The sequence below is a fragment of the Quercus suber genome, unplaced genomic scaffold (assembly GCF_002906115.3).
Source record: "Quercus suber isolate HL8 unplaced genomic scaffold, Cork oak 2.0 scaffold_216, whole genome shotgun sequence".
NCBI lineage: Eukaryota > Viridiplantae > Streptophyta > Magnoliopsida > Fagales > Fagaceae > Quercus > Quercus suber.
The window spans coordinates 87,155-103,554 of record NW_027069674.1 but is presented as its reverse complement, the minus strand read 5'-3'; the positions used below and the strand labels follow the sequence as shown (position 1 = coordinate 103,554).

Here is a 16,400-nt window from a genome sequence, read left to right as displayed (position 1 = left end):
TCAAAATTGATCCTTTTTTTTCCTTTGTTTTCCTCTCTTTTAGTATTCTTGCATTTGAAGTGATTTGTTGTTTCCTTTCCAAATTTTTCAATGATATTAGCTTTTTTTTTGGCTCACGTACAGCATATATATATATATATATATATATATCAACAAATTGAAATGACCATTATATCCCCAACGTTATAAAAATGACAAGTTGGATGGTGGGGTGGTTTTGTATTCATTTTCGTTGCCTAAGAAACCGCATCCGCTTTTTTAAAAGATTCTGTCTATTTTACACAAAAAATTTACTTTTTTTATTTTACACTATCATTTTTACAATAAACACATATCAGTTTATCTATTATACACTATATTTTATATAAATAATATTTTTATATTCTTTTTTTACAAAACACCCACCATCACTTTTACAAAATACCTACATCAGTCCTTCAATCCATCTTTTTTTAATACTAAAATAATATATAGAAGAGTTACAGTAACCGTGCATATATGCACGGTTATTATAACATTTGTGCATTTATGCGCAATTTTACATCCACTGATGTGGGTGTTTTTTGGTCAAAATGTGTAAATTGAGCAACTTTTTGTATTTTTCATGACTTTACTACCATTGATGTGGTTGCTCTATCAACATGAAAATTTTGATGGTGGGGTGGTTTTGTTACCATTTTCATTGCCTAATTATATCAACATGACAATTTGGATAGTGAGGTGGTCTTGATATTTTCATTTTTAATAGGGAAAAATCAATAGTTAGGTCATCAATCAAACGTTTAAATTTTCAATTTTTGTTATTTAAAATTATGTATAAAAAATAAGTTTACTAAGATTTTGTTGTTGTTATTTGGGCTTAATTAGTGTTAAACGTTGGAGGGCTCTTAATTAACGAACTTAATAATTTCACCGACCACCGTTAGAATTTGGATGCTTGGAGCCTTGCCATTGTCAGTGGTACTGGTAATAATAATGTCCATGGAGTGGGCCTTAAAATAATTGATCGAAGATCATTATGTAGAGGAATATTTGTTGTGCCTGGCTGTTTCCAAATTCCAACCTAACCAGTTCCACGTTGGCTTTAATTGATTGAAAGCTCTATGTCCTTCTCTTTTTTATTTTTTTATTTTTTAATTTATTTTTTATTTATTTTTTCTTTTTCTTTTTTGTTCTTCTCCACTCACCTAACTTTTAAATAAATTCCTTAAAAAGATTAAAAAAAGACAAATGGTGTTATCAAACTTCAAAAGTATGTGACAGAAGTCCACAATTGACAAAAGTTGAAAACATTTTACTAAGGTAAATTTGACAAACATGATTCTGCTGACACAAAAAGACAAAAACAGTAGTAAACATGTGATTCACCAATAAAGTAAATGTGACCCAATGAATTTGCTCTTCGTAATCCTTTCTGCTTTTCCAATTCGTAATCCCTTTCAAATTCTAAAATTTGTAAATCTTTCCTTATAAGTAATGGTATAGGTGAAATATAAGTGAATCTTCAGTAAGGTTTTACTCTTATTGATATTTTAAATATGCATTGAAATTATATTACTGGATATTCAATTGCTTCAACGGCTAGGAAATTTGAAATTTTGATATTCAATTACTGGATATTCAATTATTCAATTGCTCAACTTGATAGAAATTTGAAATTAATAGAGAAATGCTAAACAAAAAACACTAAAAAATCAAAATCAAAATTTCAAGCTGCACCATAGAGTAGAGAAAAGACCTCTACAAATTAAAAGGGAGATCACTGCTTAGCACATCTCGATGTGCTTTCCTAAGTGATGTGGTGTTAGGAATTATACACAAAGTAATAAAGGAAGAATAAGGATAACACAAATGATAAAGAGAAATAGAGAACTTAGAGACGCAAAATCGTTATCCTTAGATAATATTTGCCCTCACACTCTTGTTGCTAAAGGGTTACAGCAAACTTGTCCCTAGGATACAACCAAGTTGTTGGGTTCTATAGATAGCATTTCTGGAGAATAACTATAAGATTTCAAGTGAACATAAACTTCTATTTATACTTACAGGGTTATATTTTTTCAAAAGGCATGTGTGAAGAATTAAAATGTTTCATAAAACCGTTTACAAGGCTTGAAACCTCTTCAAACTTTCCGAACAGTCACCAGAAAATTTTGCCGAAAATTTAATTTTACGACTTTCGATCGGTTGAGAGTTCCTTTCGATTGATCTTATGCTTTTTTCAATGATTGAACAGGAATCGAGCATGGATCAAAACAAGCAGAGGCTTCAGGATAGATTTCATTACCATTTCGATCGATCAAGCAAAAGTTTCAACCAATAAAAATATTGAATTTAGAATTTTTACTTAGAAAATTCTAGAACTTGAATTTGCACATTATCAACTTTATGAAACAATATTCTCCAAACTCAAATATCATTATTACAACTTATTCATGTATATACCTATTTATACAACATGTGGGACTTAGCAAGATTGCTTCTCCCTTTGGTCATTCACAATCCACCCCTCTTATGGGCACACAAGTCCACACATGTGGGGCCCACACTTTTGGTTGGGGCATAACTTTGATACCATTTGTAATGATCACACCCTAATTGTGTAGATATTGTTTAAAGGCCTAACAAAGTTGAGTTCCATATCGCTTAAGTGAGTGTCCTAAGTTTGGTTCGTAAGGAGGGATGCTACTCTTCATTGTAACAAGATGTTTTCCCTTCCTTTGTGCTAAGGTGAGAAAAAAGCCATGAGGCCTAATGAAGCCAAAGTGGACAATATTGCATGGTTGAGGTGGGGTTGTTATAATTCCACTAAGCATAATTGAAGGAAAATTATGTAGGAATCCTTACAAATGACATCCGAGCTAGGAACGGCTCTCCTTTGACCAAAGTAGACAATATTAATATTTATGCAATTGTGTGGGGTTGTTATAATTCTACTAAGCATGATTAAAGGAAAATTATGTAGGGTCCTTATAATTCCACTAAGCATGATTAAAGTAAAATTGTGCAAATTCCACTAGGCATAATTGAAGGAAAATTGTGTAGGGACAACAAACAACTAGTTTGAAAATAAATGATCATGTGAGAACAAACAAAGGGAGGAAGCCAATCAAAACATGGGGTCTTAGGGTTTCCTATTCATTACACAACTTATTTGAAAATAAAATATTTACACAATTGGGTGGGGTTGTTATAATTCCACTAAGCATGATTGAAGAAAACTTATGTAAGGGTCCTTAAAATTCCACTAAGCATGATTAAAGGAAAATTGTGTAGGGACAACAAACAACTTGTTTGAAAATAAATGATCATGTTCTTGTCAAAATAACTTGTGGGAGTAAGGGCCCAAATTTGTATATTGGGTCTTGGGTCTTATCCGAGGACGTGGACATATCTGAGGAGGAATAAATGATTTGGAGAGGCCCCAAAGTTGAAAATCACATAAGGAAAAAATGGAGGAATCTAGTCCGAGGAGTAACTCCTTCTCGGATACGATGAATATTAATCAAACCTGTATTTGGGCAACTTAGGTGACCTTCCAAGAAGTTCTAACGATAAAGATGAACCTCAAGTATATACAAAGGCGATAGGAGTTCAAAAATATCTAAAGGAAAAGCTGCTACCACCACATTAAATGCACTGCAGCAACTTTTCTGGCCATATTTATGTGGAGAAGACCCCTGAACAGTGCAGTCTCAGCTACCACCATTCATAGAGAGCCAAAGAAGATGTCTGATGGGACATACACTCAAGTGAAGGCTTAGATGATTAACAAGTGTACGACCAGGATGGTCTGGAAGGACTATATAATGTAAAAGACCTCCCATGAGAGGGGGATCGAAAAAAATCAGAAAAGAACACCTATAGTATTCAAATCTGTATTACTACGTAGTTTTATTGGTTTATTTTTATAATCCACCTCCTCGGACAACTGGGCCATCAATTTTTATGTGTGTTTCATGCTTGTTCATCTTTGAAACCCTTACTAGCCGTTACTAATCCATCAAAAACCTAACTCTTTCACCCATTCTCTACAAATTTATTGTACTGGTCTTATTGGGCCTATATCCCATATTCTTAGGGTTTGGGCTACAAATTGTGACTCTACAATTGGCGCCGTTTGTGGGAAGATTTTGAGCGATAGTGAAAGCAACGATTAACGATGGCAGAACCAGGTCCACAACCAACAAAATCGAGGGCGTCCCAACATGACGATCCTTTTCTCAACCTTGAACAGAGAGGTGATCATGAAGGAAGTGTGTATACCACACACATTGACCGAAGTCAACATCAAGGTGGAAGTCATATTTCCCATGCAGAGAACAACAAGAACATGCAACTGGAAATTGATCAATTAAAAAGGGAGTTACGCCATGCAAAGAGGAAGCGGGCTTCTTCGAACTCTGACGATTATTCCGATGACGAATAGGATGTTAATTACAGGCGAAGGTCTCAAACCACACCCAGTGAATCCTTTTCTTATGAAGAAGAGCATCATCATGAGCGACGGTTTCGAAGCCCGTCACATAGAGGCGTAGGAAATGACGCTATAAACAAGGACCTGAACCAAATCTCCAGGTCGCCTTTCACACGTAAGATTGAAGAGGCAAGACTTCCTCGTCATTTTCATCATCCAACGTTCACCATCTATAATGGTTGAATAGACCCTGTGGAGCACGTGAGTCATTTCAACTAGAGGATGGCTATCCATTCCAAGGATGAAGCTTTGATGTGTAAAGTGTTTCCCTCCAGTCTAGGACCAGTTGCAATGAGGTAGTTTGACAGCTTGAGCGCAAATTCTATAAGTTCCTTCAAGGAGCTCACTCAGGAATTTGGTTCCCGTTTTGTCACATGTCGCAGAGTTCCTCGGCCGTTGACTTCCCTACTATCCTTAAGTATGCAAGAGGGTGAGACTCTGAAAATGTATTCAGATAGGTACTGGGAGATGTTTAACGAGATAGATGGCGATTTTGATGAAGTGGCCATCAGTACTTTTAAGCTCGGCCTCCCCGCCGACCATGGTTTGAGGAAATCTTTGACTGGCAAACTTGTTACCAGTGTGCGTCAACTGATGGACAGGATTGATAAGTATAAAAAGGTTGAAGAGGATCAATAGCTGGGGAAAGGGAAGGATAAGATTATAACTCAAGAGAGGAGGGACTTTAGGTCGGATCGGTACAATAACAATAGACCACAGAGAGATTCTATTGGACAATTAGGGTCGACGAATCTTCAAGCAGTCAACGTCGAGTTCCGAGAGCCAGCGCATCAAGTTTTAGAGAAAATTAAGAATGAGCCATTCTTCAAACGACCAAATAAAATGATGGGAAACCCTGAAAGACGTAACCATAACCTCTATTGCCAATACCATCAGGATCATGGGCATACCACAGAGGATTGTAGAAGTATGTGGGACCACTTGGACCAGCTTGTCCACAAAGGCAAGTTAAAATAGCTCTTGCATCACTTCAGTGGTCAGGGGAGCCAGGCAAACTTAGAATCTCGGAGAGGTGATTCTTCAAGACCCCCTTTGGGAACAATAAATGTCATTTTCGTTGCACTAGGGAGAACAAGATCCTGCCTATCCAGGGTAATGTCCGTAGCCCGTTTATCCGTAGGAGACGCTAATCAAGATCTGAAGAGGGCTAGAATGGAAATTTCACCAGTCTTGGGCTTCTCAAATGAAGATAAAATCGAAACCATCCAACCCCACGACGATGCTTTGGTAATCATCCTCAGAATTGGAGGGTATGATGTGAAGAGGGTAATGGTGGACCAAGGCAGTGGGGCTAAGATAATGTACCCAGACTTGTATAAGGGGCTGAACTTAAAACCCAAGGACTTAACGCCCTACAGTTCCCCCCTAGTGAGTTTCGACGGGAAGGTCGTTGTCCCAAGAGGTCAAATCTGGCTACCTATGTAAACTGGTCCGGAAGTAGTAGAGGTAGATTTCATCGTCGTAGATGCATATTCACCCTATACAGCAATTGTGGCCAAACCCTGGCTTCATACACTAGGAGTTGTTTCTTCTACTCTCTACCAGAAGGTTAAATATCCGTCCGAATGCCAAGTTAAGGAAATCTTGGGAGATCAATCTGTGGCCAGACAATGCTTGGTGGCTGCCATCTAACATAAACTCGAGGCTGAGTCCTCGGCCCATGTTGGAGAGGATTTATAGCAGTTAAAATCTCCAGCGTGGCACATAGATGATTCAGCTGAGGAGGCAAAATGAGAAGATTTGGTTAAGGTGCCAGAATTCATCTGTCACCACCTGAATGTCAACCGATTGGTCACCCCTAAGAAACAACCTCCTCGATGCCCATCCAAGAAGCATACTGATGCAGTACGAGAGGAAGTAACAAAGCTCAGCAAGCTGGAGCCATTAAGGAAATTTTTTTATCTTGAATGGTTAATGAATACTGTGGTGGTGAAAAAGAAGAGTGGAAGTGGCAAGTGTGTGTAGATTTTATAGACTTGAATAAGGCTTGCCCTAAAGATCCATTCCTTATGCCTAAAATAGACCAATTAGTGGATGCAACTGTAGGCCATCCTCAGATGAGTTTTATGGACACCTTTCAAGGTTATTACCAAATACCTTTAGCCTTGGATGATCAGGAGAAGACTACTTTTGTCACCCCCATTGGGAACTACCATTACAAAGTGATGCCATTTGGTTTGAAAAATGCAGGATCCACCTACCAAAGAATGATGACGAGAATGTTTGAGCCACAATTGGGTAAGAATATAAATCTACATAAATGACATGGTGGTGAAAAGTAAGATAGTTTCTGAGCATGTGAGGGACCTTGGAAACATCTTTGAAGTTCTTAGAAAATATAAGTTGTGTCTAAACGCTTCCAAGTGCTCGTTTGGAGTGGGATCAGGCAAATTCTTAGGTTATATGGTAACTCACAAGGGGATTGAGGTCAATCTCGACCAGATAAAGGCTATTAATAGTTTGTAACTACCTCGGAATCCCAAAGAAGTCCATAAATTGACTGGTATGGTCGCTGCTTTGAACTGAATTATCTCTCGATTAGTAGATAGATGCATACCTTTTTTCTTATTGATCAACAAATGGAAGGGGTTTGAATGGACTGAAGCATGTGCCTTAGCTTTCCAACAGCTTAAAGACTATCTAACTCGGCTACCAATCATGTCCAATCCTGAGCCAGATGAGGTCTTATTTGCCTACAATGCTGTGGCCCCATATGCTGTAAGTTTGGTACTGATACGAGTTGATCGCGGTGTACAACGATCAATTTATTATGTCAGTAAGTCGCTGCATGAGGTCGAGGTTCGTTATCTACCGCTGGAGAAAGCCATCCTAGCAATAGTGTAGGGTACACGAAAGTTGCCCCATTATTTCCAAGCACATACTGTTGTTGTCCTCACCCAGCTTCTACTTAAAGCCATACTCCGAAGTGCTGATTACACAGGGAGGATAGCTAAATGGGGTACGGTTCTAGGAGCTTTCGACATCAAGTACATGTCTCGTATCTCCATCAAGGGCCAAGTCCTCGCAGATCTGGTGGTCGAGTTCACTGAACCCTCATTAGAAGAATTGGTATCAACACAGAACATGGATGAAAAATCGATTGACATGATTTCTCAACGAGGCCCCTCATCCTAGGAGGTGTACATTGATGGTGAAGCAAATCAAAAAGGTTTCGGAGTGGGGCTAGTGCTAGTATCCCCTGAGAAAATCACCATTGAAAAGTCATTGAGGCTAGACTTCTTGGCTACAAATAATGAGGCCAAATATAAAGCTCTACTGATGGAAATGGCCATAGTTCAAAAAATGGGCGGAAAGACAGTGGAAATGTTCTCGAATTCAAGGTTAGTCGTTAGCCAAGTAAAAGGATAATTTGAAGCGAAAGACAAAAGAATGCAAGGATATTTGAGTCAAGTTAGATGCCTGCAATTAGAGTTCAAATCTTTCAGCTTACTGGATATCCCCAGAAGTGGAAACACACATGCTGATTCCCTAGCCACACTTGCGACCTCTTCGGCATAGAATCTGCCTCGAGTTATCCTCGTAAAGGATTTGTACAAACTCACAGAGATGACAAAAAAGATAGTCCGAGTTCACCAGGTCAGAGCAGGGCCCAGCTGGATGGACCCCATAGTTCTATTCCTGAAGGAAGACATTCTGCCTGAAGAAAAGTCAGAGGTTGACAAAGTACGAAGAAAGGCCACTCGGTTCTGGTTGTCCGAGAATTAGAAATTATATAAACGCTCTTTTTCAGGACCATATTTGTTGTGTGTACATCCTGAGACAACTAAATTACTCCTCGAGGAGTTACATGAAGGAATTTGTAGAAGCCATATTGGAGGTAGATCCCTAGCACATAGAGCCATCACCCAAGGCTATTGGTGGCCAAATATGCAAAGGGAGGCCCAAGAATATGTGAAAAAATGCGATCAGTTCCAGCGGTTCGCACTAAACATACACCAACCTGGAGGGATCCTTGATTCACTATCCAACCCTTGGCCATTCGCTCAGTGGGGCTTAGACATTGTAGGTCCATTCCCCAAGGTAGCAGGAAACAAGAGATACCTGCTGGTCGGCACGGACTATTTCACCAAATGGATCGAAGCTAAACCTTTAGCAAACATTAGAGATGTAGACGCCAAGAGATTTTTCTGGAGAAACATCATCACTCGGTTTGTGATTCCTTATACCCTCATCTCGGATAATGGCCTTCAGTTTAATAGTAAAGCATTCATAAGTTATTGCTGTGAATTGGGAATTACAAACAGATATTCCACCCTTACTTATCCCCAAGGAAATGGATAAGTGGAGGCAGTTAACAAGGTCATAGTGAATGGATTAAAGAAAAAGCTAAATGATGCAAAGGGAAAATGGGTGGAAGAACTGCCACATGTTCTCTGGACATATCGAACCACTCTTCGCAGATCTACTGGGAGACCCCATTCTCAATGACTCATGGGGATGAAGCTGTCATCCCTTTAGAAACTGGTTTCCCAACGTTAAGAACTAGTTCATTCAGTCCGAGCGCAAACAATGAGCTACTAGAGAAGAATTTGGACTTGATTGAAGAGAGGAGGGAAAATGTAATGGTCTAATTGGCATACTACCAACATAAGCTCAAACAGGGTTATGATGCCAACGTAAAGCTAAGACCTTTATCACCTGATGATCTGGTGTGAAGGAAAGTTGTGGGCACTGCAAAGAACACAGCTTGGGAAAAGTTAGGACCCGATTGGGAAGGACCATACCGTATTACCTTAGAGGCTGGCATCGGGGCATATTTTCTAGAAGATTTAGATGATCATGTAGTACCATGCCCATGGAATGTAAACAACCTTAAAATGTATTATTATTAACGACTTTTTCCTTGATCAATATGTTTATTTGTTACATAAGGGTTTTGTACTTTCTGTTACTATAACTTTCTTATAAGTGTTTAACCTTAAACTCGATCATGCCTGAAGTCTTCAAACCAGATGATATAAGTTGGTTAACACTCCATTACAATTCTTATAAGTGTTTAAACTTAAACTCAGTCATGCCTGAAGTTCTCGAACCAGATGATATGAGTTGGTTAACACTCCATTACAATTTTTTATAAGTGTTTAAACTTAAACTCAATCATGTATGAAGTCCTCGAACCAGATGATATGAGTTGGTTAACACTCCATTACAATTTCTATAAGTGTTTAAACTTAAACTCAATCATACCTGAAGTCCTCGGACCAAATGATATGAGTTGGTTAACACTCCATTACAATTCCTTTAAGTGTTTAAACTTAAACTCAATCATGCCTGAAATCTTTGGATCAGATGATATGAGTTGGTTAACACTCCATTACAATCCTTATAAGTGTTTAAACTTAAACTCAATAATGTCTGAAGTCCTCAGACCAGATGATATGAGTTAGTTAACACTCCATTACAATTCTTATAAGTGTTTAAACTTAAACTCATTCATGCCTGAAGTTCTCGGACCAGATGATATGAGTTGGTTGACACTCCATTACCATTTGTATAAATGTTCAAACAGATCTTAAGTCAAGTTAGATTCCTCGAACCATACACTTGGGTGAAATTAAACGCTCAACGATAACTCTATAAACGTTTAAGTCTACGATTGAATTCCTCAGCAAGGTAAATTTGAATAAGGTGAAATCCTAGATTACTTACTCAAGTATTGATAAATGTGAAGGATATTTCCTTTTTTCAGTCCTTACCAGGTTCTTTGCTTATTTTTATTAGAATCAGTCTTCGTTAGCGCTTAGCTAAATAACTTATATTATCATTGGAGTAATATTGCGGGTTGGTTCTTGTAGAAATTAAAGTGACAATAGTTTAGAAATTATTGGCAACAACAGAAAGTCCAAAAATATATAAAATAAAAACACAAGAAATAGAAAAAGAAGTTGTGACTTGTGGGATGACAATTGCACTAGCAACATTTTGGGCATTGGACAAACCTAGACCCATGTATCATAATATATTTCACGACCTAAATCCAAAAGATATATTTTTTGAGCATTCAAAATTGATGTTTCCCTGGTTTAAATACTCACACTATAGTCTTTCTCTCTAAAAAAAATAAAAATAAAAAAAGAAAAAGAAAAAAAACACTAATCCATTAATTATTTATTATAATTAATAAAAAAAAAACTTTCATGCTTTTTTATATTTAATATTTCACATATATATCCACAATTAATATGAAAATATTTATATTTTAACACATAAAATTAAATGGATATAAAAAAAGAAAAAAAGAAAAGAGAGAGACGTGAAAAAAACCTACGTGAGAGAAGCCTATTTCAAACAGGTAAACATGGACCAAAATTTGTTTGGGTTGGGCTCATTCTAGAGTCCAACCCCATTTTAGCCCACTTTAGAATTTTACATTCAAAAAATTGCCTCATTACCCATAGTATGGACCTAGGCTGGAAAGCGTTGATTCATTAAAGCCTATAAGAAGAATAGGGAGAATCCTCGGCCCCCCTCCTTAACATTGATCGTAACCATTGAGACTTTGTTCAATATTGAGGATGAATGGGCTGGAATTGGATTAAGGCAGTTTTAGATATATATCTCAAATGCCTTAGGGAGACTCAGCCAACAGACACTGGGCCCATTTGGATTGAATTTATTGTTGCTGAAACTAAAAACTGAAAACTGAAAACACTGTAGCAAAATAATTTTTAAATGTGTAAATAGTACCGTGAGACCCATTTTTAATATTTTTTTGTGCGTGAACAGTGCTGTGAACAGTGCATAAACAGTGTTTTTTTCCTGCACAGTAAAATCATGTGATTTTACTGTTCACTGGCAAAAAAAAAAAAAAAAAACTTAAACGTGGACGCACACTGAAAACGCAGAGGCCAAACGCCCTCATTATGAGACCGTTTGGCTGGCGCGTTGGCGTTGCACGTTTACGTTTTCAGCCCTCTTTTTTTTTTTTTAAAAAAAAAAAAAACACGCGTCTCCAGCTTTTCAGAGACAAAGTGTTACTATAGTAACACTGTTGCGGATACTGTTCATTGAACAGTAGCCGCAACATGTGACTTTTCCACCCAATTTTTACAGTATTTTTCAGTTTTCAGTTTTCAGCTGTATCCAAACGGGCCCTATGTTTCAACTTAAAGTTACACTAGGAGTAAGTTTAGTAAGCTAATGTAATAGATAATGTAATATAATAGTTATTTCTATAATTTAAAAATGTGACTTTCTCCAAATCCCATTCCGTTCCATTGATTTCATCCGCAAATACCCTTCTGTTTTCGATGAGTTCCTTCCTGGCGGAGTCGGAGTTTTGCCCCACGTCCGCGTCACTAGTGAGGCGTTAAACCTCGACGCCGAACAACGCTTGGTTTATCAGAGCGATACTTATAAGAAGCGGACTGCTGATCGCCTTTTGAAGCTCTTGATGATATCAAAAACCAACAAAATCCCACTTAGCATCATTGATTGCTTGAAATGGGATTCGGGTCTTCCTCATAATCATAAGACTCAAGTGGATTGAATTTCAGTTTTTTATTTGAATTGCAATCATTCACAAGGAGTAAAAATTGAATTGCAATTTATACACTTATTTATTAGGTCCTGAACCCACAATCTACCTCTCCATTATATTACAAGCAAATTCTTTTCTGCTTCATCTTGTGGTGGTCTCTTAAAGCAAATTCTTTAGTGCTACATCTCCATTATATTAACAGTTTCTTCTTTCTTTTTCTCCCCTTTTTGGGGTCTTTTTTTTGGGTTTGTCTACTTTCTTTTCATTCCTATGGCATAAACATATTGGTAGATGGTGTAAATATAGTTCTCAAGGGCTTAAAAATTACCTTTTCGATGGTATAAGTTTCGAAAGTTATCAAGGGTCGATTAGACTCTTAAAATAATTTTTCTCAAGGTTTTTTAATACATTTTTCAAGGATTTTGACCCTTGAAAAAAGTCAACTTTGTTGTAGGAGTACGTAAAATGATAATATGCATTCAAAGCCCTTGTGGTGATTTTCACATAATAAAACTGCAATTCTTGAGGATATAAAGATCTTACATGATGTTTTCATTGCTAATGAACATTGAGGCTAAGAATTGGGAACCTTGAGCAAATCTGCAAGTTAGCTGAAATACAGATTGTTAAGTTTGAGTCAAGTTCAATTAACATATGTTATTAAGTCGGTACGTCATTGCACAAATGATACTAAAATTTGGCTGCTGAGCTGGCAATCTTACTTTGTTTTACTACATTCTTGTGATAGAATTGGTTTAAGGAAAGTCTGGAAGTTGGGAAGAGGGTCCTTTTATTTATTTTTTAAAATGTAATCTAGGAAAGAACATATCTATGTATAATTGTCTTCTGCATTTGCAGTGTAGAGGCACAAAGTAGAGAATATTAAACCAGACTTCTTATTGATGGCTGTGAAGGCTTTAGTTACACAACTAGGTTTGATATTGGGTGTCTGTTCACAGTGACAGAAAGATGGGGGTAATTGTCCAAATAGTTATTTGTTTTAACTCTTAATAATGTTTCTTTCTGTTACAGTACTTAGTTTTGTTATATGTGATTCCAGGCCAATAGAATAACACCATCTGAGATGAGGAGAAGCTGTACTATGGCTCTTGACAGTGTCAATTTGAGCAAAAATCACTATTCAGATGTCATACCATGTATATGTCGTTTTCAAATAATGTTGAGCTTTGCTAAACCAAAATCGCTTACATGAGCAACCATGTCATTGTCTAGAAGAACATTGCTTGGTTTTAAATCACAATGAATGATTGGTTGCATAGAATGGTTGTGAAGATAATCTATTGCAGAAGCCACATCAATTGCAACATTTAGTCTTTGAAGAAGGCTCAAGTACCTTGATTGGTTTTCATTTTCTAGCCCTTGATGAAGCCAAAAATCTAAGCTTCCATTTGTCATGAATTCAAATACTAGAGCTTTGAATTGATTCCCATTGTAATCCATGCTAGAGCAACATGTTAATATCTTAACAAGATTTCTGTGCTGAATATTTCTTAAGACATTACATTCAACCATAAAGCTCTTGGAAGCACCTTTCTGTTGAAGATTAAGGACCTTTATAGCAATTGATCTTTCTTCTGGATGAACAAGTCCTTTGTATACAGAGCCAAAACTGCCAGATCCAATTAAATTACTTGGAGAAAATCCACTAGTTGCATGATAGAGTTCTTTGTATGAAACATATGGAAGGAGTTCCAATGTTGAAACCATTGAAGGTGATTTATTTTTTGAATTTTTCATCCAAACAAGAAAAGATGAAAACAAAAGGAAAATTTGAACAATAGAAATAATTACAATTGCTAGTTTGAATCCAATGGATTTTCTTGGTTTCATAACATTTACAGGGCATTTTGGCAACTGCAATTTTGGAATACCTCCACAAAGTTTAGTATTTCCAATCAATGATACTGCACCTATGTTTTTAAAAACCCCTTCGATTGGTACCTTGCCCTCAAAATTATTGAATGAAAGATTCAATTTTTCTAAGAAAAGTAGCTTCTCTAAACCCTCTGGAATGGGCCCTGATAGGTTATTTTGTGAAACATCTAATTCTAGAAGACCTTTCAAAGAAGCCATAGATGATGGTATGGCACCATGAAAGGAATTCCCTTGCAGGTAAAGATATTCCAAGATCAAACAATTTCCTATAGATGTAGGGATTTCACCAGACAAATTATTGTTAGAGATATCCATCTCGTTGATATTTTTCAGATTACCTACTTCAAATGGTAGTTTGCCCGAGAGTGAGTTGTGAGATAAATAGATGTATAATAGTGATAACGAAGAAGTACCTATAAGCTGCTGGGGTATGGATCCATTAAGGTTATTTTGTGAAATGTCCAAGATTTGCAAATTTTGGGAGTTTACTAAACTTGGAGGTATGGTTCCTTCAAATCCGTTATCATGTAAGTCAATTATAAACAACTGAGTAAGGTTGCCTATGGAGGTTGGTATTTCTCCCGATAGTCTATTTCCAAATAAACCCAATTTTTGCATCTTCTCAAACTTCCCAAAAGTAGTTGGAATGACGCCTGTGAAGTGATTCTCATTTAAGCCCAAGACAATTAAGTTAATGAGATTCATTAATGATCCAGGAATAGTTCCAGATATTTTATTTTCTCCAAGATATAATTCAGTGAGTTGGGTGGACAAGTTTGATACAGAATTGGGCAGAACACCATCAAATTGGTTTATAGCAAAATCCAATTCTTGAAGTCTACTACAGTTTGTCAACGATGTTAAGAAATGGAGGCTCTTACCTAGATAATTGACACTCAAATCAAGATATAAAAGATTCAGCAGATTTCCCAAATTTGTTGGAATTGATCCCAAAAACTTATTTTGACCTAAATCAATTTCTTGAAGCTGAGTTGCATTGAATAATGAAGTAGGGATTGTCCCAGAGAACTCATTTTTACCAAAATAGAAAGTTTGGAGATTTGGAAGATTTAGGCCTATGTTGGCTGGAAGTGTGCCATTAAGTTGGTTTTTTGAAACTGAAAAGATTTGGAGAGACGACACATTGTAAAGAGAGGAAGGGATCGTACCTGACAATTTATTAGACGTAATTGTGAAAATTACTAAGCCATTTAATTGGCCTATGGCATTTGGAATATTTCCCACTAAATTATTGTACGCTACAGTGAAATCTGTGAGTGAAGAAAGATTTCCTAGAGAAGGTGGGATCCCTCCTACCAAATTGTTCTTGCCAAGCTGAAGTGATTTGAGTTTCATCAAAGAGCCTAGCTCAATTGGAATCTTCCCTTTAAGCTTATTCCCCCAAAGATGTAAGAGCCTGAGATTGGAGCAGTTGGACAAGCTGGATGGTATTTCCCCTTCCAATGTGTTATTGTAAAGATAGAGTTGTTGCAGTCGGAACAAATGACCAATTTTTTTTGGAATTTCACCATAAAAGCTATTATTCTGGAGGATGATGGACCTTAGAAAGCTAAGGTTGCCGATGTAAGGTGATAGAGTTCCACGTAACTTGTGGCCTTGTAGGTCTAAGACTGTGACTCTTTGGTGCCGACGGCTGCATTTGACTCCTAGCCAGTTGCAGAAGTGCATAGAGTCATTCCATGAGCTCAATATGTTATAGGGATCCTGAGACACAGATTCTTTGAATTTGAGCAAAGCGAAACGATCAGTCTCATTTGTTGGAGCAGCGGCAATAATAGTGGGTTGCAAGCAGAGTAGGAAAATGAGAAAGAGATGAATCATCAGATGAAGGTATATGGAAAAAGACGACGATGCACACAAATTGGTTTGGTGAAGCGTCATTTGGTTTGGAGAAGGATTAAGGAAGCTGGTGATATACTTGGTGTTGTATAGGCAAACTAGTGGAATGTTGGCTCATGTACAGCATATATATGTATATATATATATATATATATATATCAACAAATTGAAATGACCACTATATCCCCAACGTTATAAAAATGACAAGCTGGATGGTGGGGTGGTTTTGTATTGATTTTCATTGCCTAAGCAACCGCATCAGCTTTTCTAAAAGATTTTGTCTATTTTACATAAAAAAACCTACTTTTTCTATTTTACACTATCATTTTTACAACACACACATATTAGTCAATCTATTATATACTATATTTTATATAAATAATATCTTTATATTCTTTTTTTGCAAAACACCCATTATCACTTTTACAAAAGACTCACATCAGTCTTTCAATCCATCTTTTTTTAATACTAAAATAATATATAGAAGAGTTACAATAACCGTGCATATATGCACGGTTACTATAACATTTGTGCATTTATGCGCAATTTTACATCTACTGATGTGGGTGTTTTTTTGGTCAAAATGTGTAAATTGAGCAACTTTTTGTATTTTGCAAGACTTTACTACCATTGATGTGGTTGCTC

The 16,400-nt window shown here is 36.8% G+C and overlaps 2 protein-coding genes across 3 annotated transcripts in view; one reads left to right on the top strand and one right to left on the bottom strand.

Moving 5' to 3' along the window:
• LOC112011126 (putative disease resistance protein RGA3) overlaps positions 1-16,400 on the top strand; it is a 93,304-nt gene that overhangs the window by 27,093 nt on the left and 49,811 nt on the right. The gene's annotated exons all lie outside the window — the stretch shown is intronic.
• Positions 13,170-15,797, bottom strand: LOC136070182 (putative receptor-like protein kinase At3g47110). The gene has a single exon (XM_065779751.1). It carries the CDS (start codon positions 15,795-15,797, stop codon positions 13,170-13,172), a length of 2,628 nt encoding a protein of 875 aa, XP_065635823.1.

Coding starts and splice junctions, on each gene's coding strand:
- LOC136070182 (XM_065779751.1), bottom strand. CDS start 15,797: ATGACGCTTCACCAAACCAATTTGTGTGCATCGTCGTCTTTTTCCATA.